Below are 7975 nucleotides of genomic sequence, written 5' to 3'. Positions count from 1 at the left end.
TGTAAATACATCTAAATGCCACTTCATATGCAACTTCTGCAAACATGAATTTTATTGATACTGATTTAATTTGTTTAGTAACAGCCTAAATGTATTATTATTATAACTGACTGATTAAATGTAAGAATTTGACTTAAAAGATGATGTACACTTTTAGAAAAAAAAAGGCTTTATAAAAGTAAAAATGCCCATAAAAGTACAAATCAATTTAAATTTATTGGAAAAGATTAATTTCTATCACTGCTGTGAACTGACCACACAGAATATGAAGAATATCAAAAACTTTAGGAGTCAGCTGTCCACGGTATCCTTAAGATATCAGCACAATAACACACTCAGCAAAATATGGTCTAATTATCTTTATCGATAAAATCCCAGAAAATATTGAGATATTATTTTTTGTCAATATCGCACACCCCTAGTACTGACACAAAATGATTTGCAACGGTTTCTTTGCCACGCCCAGTGTAGACAGCCTCAAACTGTTTTTTTTTGGCTAGTAGAAGTTATGAATAGCCTGTAACTTAAAAATGTAGTAGCCAAATTGGCTGGTGAGTGAAAAAGTTAATTTCAATCCCTGTTTATAAAGAATATCTCTTTGGATTTGAGACTTTAGTCTTTGCAACTTTACAGATCTTCTTTATGCACCAAGAGCTTGTAACACTCCAAAGAGAAAGGAACAATTGAAATCGCATCATATGACCCCTTTAAACAAGGAGTTTTTTTTAAAGGTCAGGGATTATGTTTTTATTGTATCTGTTCCTATTGCTATTTATGATCCAATGCAGGGATGGGCAACTGGCAGCCCACGGGCCATATACGGCCCGCAGTGTCTTTTAGTACAGCCCGCTGGATCATATTAGACTCGGATGATCAATTTTAAAACATTTGAAAAGCAAGTCATGTAAAGATTGCTTTCAGTTTATGATGTTAATACTATCTCCAACCAGGAGAGGTCGCTATGTTTCCAGCCGCTCCCCTATTAATTTCAGCGTAGTAGGACCTGCACTCTAATATAAACATTCATTAACATTAGCAAATAATAAATGAAAAACTGACCATGAAAACAGTATTTTCAAGTCAAGATGGTAAACAGATTATCTTTTTACCAAGTTCAAGGGGTTCACACCACTGCTCACAAATTACGGGGATGCCAGAGTTGCACTTGCCTCAAATTTCAAAGGTAAAATTCATAGTCAACAAAAGCTTTTTGCCAAATGCATGACAGAAATGTTTGCACTGGACTATGTTCTTATTAGGGTTTCCGCGGGTCTTTAAAACATCTTTGGTTAAATTGTTTGCATTTAAGGCCATGCAAACTCTTAAATGGAACAAAAAGTCTCAATTATAAGAGGTCTTTGGGGACGGAAAGACAAGAATTGCTATATGGATTAATATTAAACTTCAAAAGGCTACGATTTCACTGAATAAAAGCGCTGCACGTCAGCTTTATCTGACGTTTTAAACCACTATATTTCTGCAGTTCCGAAAGCGCCTGCTGCTGGCAGAGAACGAATCTGCTTTTTCAGTAAGCCGTTCTGCTATTTTTGCTACATATTTTTAAATGTGAACCAGTGGATCGACAAAAAGCTAATGCATTATAAAAATCTAAACAATTAAGACACTAAGGTATACAGTATTTGTTATTTAATATAATAATTAATTGATAATAATTGTTTAAATTAATATAATAATTGATACTTTTGACTCGTCCGTTTTCTTACAAATAGTTTAAAGGCTGAAATGTGAAGCGCAGATCTTATAAAGGTCTTAAATTTGATCTGCAGATACCAGGTTATTTTATGGTACCATTTGGAATAACTTTTTTTTTTTTTTTAATTAAGCCCCTTTTAACTGTCCTTTTTAGGTTGTTTTGAGAATGTTCTGTAGGCTACTAATAAAAAAGGACCTCTGTATATTTGTTTGTTGCAAATTTACAGACAATGCAATTGAGATGTTTACATTGGCTAGTCGGGGTAATATTTCTGTCCACTGACAACAAAGTTTTCCTTCTGAATTAGCATAACTGCACAAGTTTTATACTTAATAAAATCTTTCAAAACAAATGACATTAGCTATACTTTAATTTCCTTCAATAAAAAGGAAATTGAGTAAGACGGTGTGTGGATTAGTAATCTGGCCCCTTGGTATAAAGGAGAAACAATGCTGGCCCTCGTCACTATCAAAGTTGCCCATCCCTGATCCAATGTATTTGTCAATGTAAATGCACCTTGAGTCCAAAACAGATTTCCCTTTGGGGACAATAAAGTGTATTTCATTTCATTTCAAATGTACGATTCCATCACTTGCTCAGCAATGGATGCTCTGCAGTGAATGGGTGCCGTCAGAATTAGAGTCCAAACAGCTGATAAATACATCACAATAATCCACAGCACTCCAGTCCATCAGTTAACATCTGGAGAAGACAAAAGCTGAAACAGCATTAAGACGTTTTTAACTTCAAACTGTTGATTCCGGCTGAAATATGAGTCCATAATCCATAATAATCCTTTCTCCAGCGTCATTAATTGGTTAGATACATTTATTTGTGGTTTGTGACTTTTCAGAGTACTCTAAAGCAATAGCAATGATCGACTGCATGAAAGTGATGGTCGCTTGACTTAAAAAAAAAAAAGTCTGATTGTTTATGGCAGTCTGATTAGTTAACATTTGGACAGCACGCCTCCCAGACCAGAGAGCTAAAGTGAAACTACGGCTTTAAAGTGTGTGCTCGTTTTTATAAAAGCAATAAGCTCAGTGAAGCTGTGGTTTACAGTGCAACGGCCATGAGCTGTTCTAGAATGAATCATCTGTGTATGATGGATTATCCAACTGGATTGGATCTAATTTGTAGGAATCTGAACAGATCTGATTTTAGCAGTGCATATGTATCTAACACCTGCTAGATGTTTTATTTCTGTTTTCTCTGCAGCGGCTAGTCGACCTCTACCAGTTACATTTCACAGAGGTAAAATAATATTTGACTGAATATGCTGACAGGTCATTCCCTAAAGTGTCCGTTTCTCAAAAATCACCTCTTTCGGTGTTTCCTTTCAGCCTTTGATATGGTCCACGATTCGGCGGTTGCGTTAGAAGCTCTGATCTCGCTGGGCTTCGAGAGGATTTTGACCAGTGGCTGTGACAGCTCTGCACTGGAAGGTTTACCTGTAATTAAACGCCTGGTGGAACAGGTGAGACCACAGAATTGAATGCAGCTGTTCAGTTTCAGTGTATGTGCTGCGGATGGTTATGGACCAAAGTGTTTAGCCATCAGACGTGAGCTCCTGACAGGAAGGCTCTTTCAAAACAACCTTTCCTACAAGGATTAGCCAATCCCAGAATGCTTTGTGACAAGTGATGTGACAGTCGATGCAACTGTTTATTCTAAGCGCAGGCTTCAGTTATGTTCTGTGAAGTTAAAACTGGTGCTTTAAAATAGGAAGGATTTCGATTGGCTGTCAGTGTTTTAAAGTTGAGGACTCTGCTATTCTGTGTTAGAATGATTTGTAAAACGTTATGGTTACAGTTATGGTTCTTCACAGTTCACCCAAAGAGGACAATTCTGTCATAATGAATGTTGGTATTCAAACAGTTGCTGGTAGCCATTGACTTCCATAGTAATGAAAAACATACTATGGAAGTTAATGGGGACTATCGACTTTTTGGTTACCCACATTGTTTAGGACAGAATTTTCACAGAATAGAGAGTCCTCAACTATAAAACACTGACAGTTCATCACAACGCTTTACAAAAGCTCGAAGAATCAAACATCCATTCACATTTTATATTAGTAATTAAATAACTCACTTTATGGTTGACAAAAAGTTTGAACTGGTCTTTGCTAACTTTGTTCCTAATTAAAATCTATTTCTAATGTGTCCAATGAACCTTATATTTGAGCTTAAGTTATGTTGTTTAGCATAAGTTGTTATGAATAGATATTTTGGCTTGTTTGTGTTAAAATATTTATGCTTTATGACAAATGTTCCAATTAGCTAAGCAATAATGAAGTTTTCTCTCTTTACACCCATAGGCAAAAGACAGAATCGTAATAATGCCAGGTATGTAGATTCCTCATTGCCTTTAATCACACGTGTCGTAGTTCAGGCGTGGGTCTGCATGATGCTTGTGTTGTGCAGGAGGTGGAATCACCGAGAGGAACCTTCAGAGGATTCTAGAAGCTTCTGGATCTCAGGAGTTCCACTGCTCTGCTCGCTCCAGCAAGGACTCCACCATGAAGTTTAGGTGTGTGAAAGAAGGAAAGCTGCACTACTAATGCACAGAAAATACTTTATTCTCGTAGAGCAGCCGTTCTCAACTTTTGACTTGGTTTTCCACAACAGTTTTGGAAGACTCCCAAGTTTTGTTTTCAGAATTTATTTTAATCCAAGGACAATCTACTAGTTTCTGTAAATTTAAATATATATAATTATAATAAAAATTAATATATTTGCATTTTAGGAGTTTGGGTTTTAAGAGCTTAATGTTTTTCTTTTTTTTCTTTTTTATTTACATGACATTTCCAGTTGTTCATTATATTAAGGATTATGAATTTTAAAACCTATCTTCTTTATAAAAATGCCCTTGGTGTTTAAAAATGGTAATAATTCCAGGTCTAGAAAACACACTTTTGAAATTAGGCTACCTCATATCAGGTTTTCCAAGAGTGTGGGAACTGTTGTTCTTCAAAGAAAAAAAAAAGCAGTTATCGAGGGTTTGAATTAAAGGGGTGGTTCACTGGTTTTTTTCTAGGCTTGATTGTGTTTATGGTGTGCAGTCTAACATGTGTTAATGCTTCGTTTAAAAAAAAAAAAAAAGCATTATTTTTCGCATTATTTACCTTTATTCCACACCGCTCTGTCCCTTCTCTGAGAAACGCGCTGATCATTTCCTGCTTTTATGAAGCCCCTCCCTCAGAAATAGGCAATGGGCTCTGATTGGTTAGCTAGCCCAGTGTGTTGTGATTGGCTAAACTGCCTCTAGCATGCGTCTAAACGTCCCGCCCCTCAGTGGCATGTGCTGCGGTTGTATTGTAAACAACGGCGTCGTTAATATCGCTTATCAGTTTGAGCCCGATTGAGAAGCAGAGGATATTATTGAAGAGGATCGCGCAGAACCTGTGCAAGCACAGATTTTAATGGTAGGCCTGTGTTTTTTGTTTGTTGTCTTATACTTTTAGATACACTGTTATTTGTAAATGCTACTGCTTATGTTAGCTTTTAATATATGATTTTATCCTGATTAAAGCTTTAATACAGTACAGCAACTGCACGCACGTCCATGTTTAACGCTTCTCATAGCTATGTGAAAATAAGTGTATAATTGGAACAGTTCATTGTTGGAGCTGAGCTGAATGAGAGAGAGAGAGAGAGAGAGATGCAGAGCATGTGCAGAGCAGGGGGACGCGAGGAACAGTATTAAAGGGTTAGTTCACCCAAAAATGAAAATTAGCCCATAAATTACTCACCCTCAAGGATGGGCGCTTTTTATTTAACTTCTTTTGAACTGATGCATGCAACACCCGCTGAGTGGCATTAAAGAGCTTGGAAGATCAAAGACTATTTTTAATATAACTCCAACTGGATTCGTCTGAAAGAAGAAAGTCATATACACCTAGGATGACTAGGGCTGGGTATCGCGTTTGATACTTTTTAGGCACCGACCGAAATGCCTCGATACCATCGAGTATCGAAAAACGTCTCGTCGTTTGGTACCAAATTTCGATACCTAAGGGGTTAATCTCATCAGCGTCAGTGAGCCAATAAGCCTGCAGCACTAGCCGGTGTGTTCGACTAGAAGAGGTGCTGCGCAGATCGATCAGTGTTTGACATCCACGAGAGCGATTCGAAAGCGCACGGAGCAGTCTGCTCTCTTTAGCTCTTGTGGTACTGTAATACACCGATCGGACTGCACAGTCGGTCCGCGTCAAGTCCAACACACCTGCTAGTTTACACCGGTTACACTCAGAGATGTGGCGCACACGTGAGGCTTTAGTGTGAATGCATCCCAGCCCCCTTAGATGTAAGGCTGCATTTACACTGCTGCGTTTATGTTTTAAAATGAAAACGATCCTCGTCATACTGGCGTTCCACTGCGTTTCAAGCCGTCTTTCCACTATCTCTGACAAACGACAAGCGACAGACCGGTCATTCAGTCATTCATTTCCAATGGAGAGTAGCGCGGGAGCTGCGTGGAGTTCCAATCATATGCAGATGTCCGTTCATACTAACGTTACACGACCGAAAGCACGTGCCATGTGACCATTCATGCAAACTGTAGCATCATGCTACATAAGACAATAAATAAGATTTATATTCCGCTTTTACTCACTTTAAACTCACTTTAATCCTCCATCGAGTGTTTGTAATAACTTCCGATTGCCATCTAATGTAAAGTTGCTGAAATTAAATATGTTATTACCTCTGACTCTGAGTCAGAGCAGCGATCATGGAAGAGAGAACACAGGCAGACAGCGCTGGAAGCTGCTAATACTCATCAGTAAATCAGTGGAAAATAAATAGTCTGAGCTATGTGTTTTAAAACGAACACTAACTAGTGTAAATGTAGCCTAACAGATGTGTAAACTGAAGACTTTTTGAGCTTTATTAAAACTATTTGCATTGATTTATTATGTTGGTTACATTTTGTTCCTCTGTGCAGTGGCTCAGGAGATGAGTCTTTAAGTTTGTATAAACATCAACAAGCTGAAAAATAAAACCAAAGTTTTTTTTTTTTTAGATAATGTAATCTTAAAATTGATTTCAGGAAATTGGTATAGAAAAAAGTATCGTTCAGGAACCGGTATCGAAGTCAAGGTATCGGTATCGAAAATATTTGAATGATACCCAACCCTAAGGATGACTTGAGGGTGAGTAATTTATGGACTAATTTTCATTTTTGGGTGAACTAACCCTTTAAGAACCGCTGCTTTAGAACATTGATTTTGAAACTTGTGAATCCATTAGAATCGTTAGAAGACAGAATCGCGATTCATATATGAATAGATTATTACGGGCACCTCTAGTTTTCTCTTCCTCTTCTCTAAAGCAGCGCAGCATGGCCTCGCCCCCTTTGCTGCCTTTTCCCGAGAGCGGGGTTTATCTGGGTTTGTGATGTCACGAACCCGGGAAGTAACTCGTTGTAGTCCCTACCAGCCATTTTTGTAGGCATTAAACCGCCAGAATTTTAAAAGACGATATCTCTGTTTGCATTGAACTTTCAGCTTCATAACTTTGTAGATATTGTTTATGCTCAAACAGCAACATTACACACTAACTAACGTTAAAAAAGTGAAATCGCAATCAACCACCCCTTTAAAATAAGAATTGTGTTGATTTTTAGTTTTAGCTTATTTTAATGCTTTTTTGTAAGGACTTGGTTTATGTTTATGCTTTCTTCTATAGGAATTCTAATGTGAGTATGGGAGGCTCTCTGTCCATACCAGAATATGCAGTAAAAGTGGCTGATGTGACTAAAGTACGTACGCTGAACGCCATTGCGAAGAACATACTCTAGGATACGTGGAGCATCATTCATTTATATCTACAGAAATCAATAAGACCTGTACAGCAGGACATGAGGGACACTCTTGTAATTCCTCAATATGTAGTATATTCATGTGAATCTACTCTATAACAATTTACAATGAAGTTGAAACGAAATTAAAAACTTGAAATGTGTCAAGATCAGTAGCACTTTTGTCTAGATTTTGACATTTTTCAGGTGTGAAATAAAATCCTCTCTTGAGCCATGGCATATGTTCATACTACTTTATTTTATCTTCTAATATTCTCTCTTTAATTCAATAAAAATGCAATTTTGTGTCATTTGTTTTGAACTTTTTTGTAACGTAGATCAGTTTGACTAATATTTTTGAGTGGTTTGTGCATGTATCTACTTCATTGGTTATCTGATGGGTTTGTAAAGAATGTGACCCGTGGGTTCAGCAGGAAACAGCTGCATTCACAGGTAAGT

At 37.3% G+C, this 7975-nt stretch overlaps 1 protein-coding gene across 1 annotated transcript in view; it reads left to right on the top strand.

Moving 5' to 3' along the window:
* cutc (cutC copper transporter homolog (E. coli)) overlaps positions 1 to 7751 on the top strand; it is a 14916-nt gene extending 7165 nt beyond the window's left edge. Inside the window, exons 5-9 of the mRNA XM_016241852.1 lie at positions 2933 to 2968; positions 3058 to 3191; positions 4035 to 4062; positions 4141 to 4246; positions 7405 to 7751. Coding sequence (XP_016097338.1) covers positions 2933 to 2968; positions 3058 to 3191; positions 4035 to 4062; positions 4141 to 4246; positions 7405 to 7516 — 416 coding nt within the window. The 3' untranslated portion in view covers positions 7517 to 7751. The remainder of the gene's footprint in view (positions 1 to 2932; positions 2969 to 3057; positions 3192 to 4034; positions 4063 to 4140; positions 4247 to 7404) is intronic.
* The last annotated feature ends 224 nt before the right edge of the window (positions 7752 to 7975 follow it).

The sequence above is a fragment of the Sinocyclocheilus grahami genome, unplaced genomic scaffold, assembly GCF_001515645.1.
Source record: "Sinocyclocheilus grahami isolate Dianchi unplaced genomic scaffold, SAMN03320097.WGS_v1.1 scaffold636.1, whole genome shotgun sequence".
In the NCBI taxonomy this organism is placed as follows: domain Eukaryota; kingdom Metazoa; phylum Chordata; class Actinopteri; order Cypriniformes; family Cyprinidae; genus Sinocyclocheilus; species Sinocyclocheilus grahami.
The sequence above is the reverse complement of the archived record's forward strand: the minus strand, read 5'-3'. Positions and strand labels throughout refer to the sequence as shown.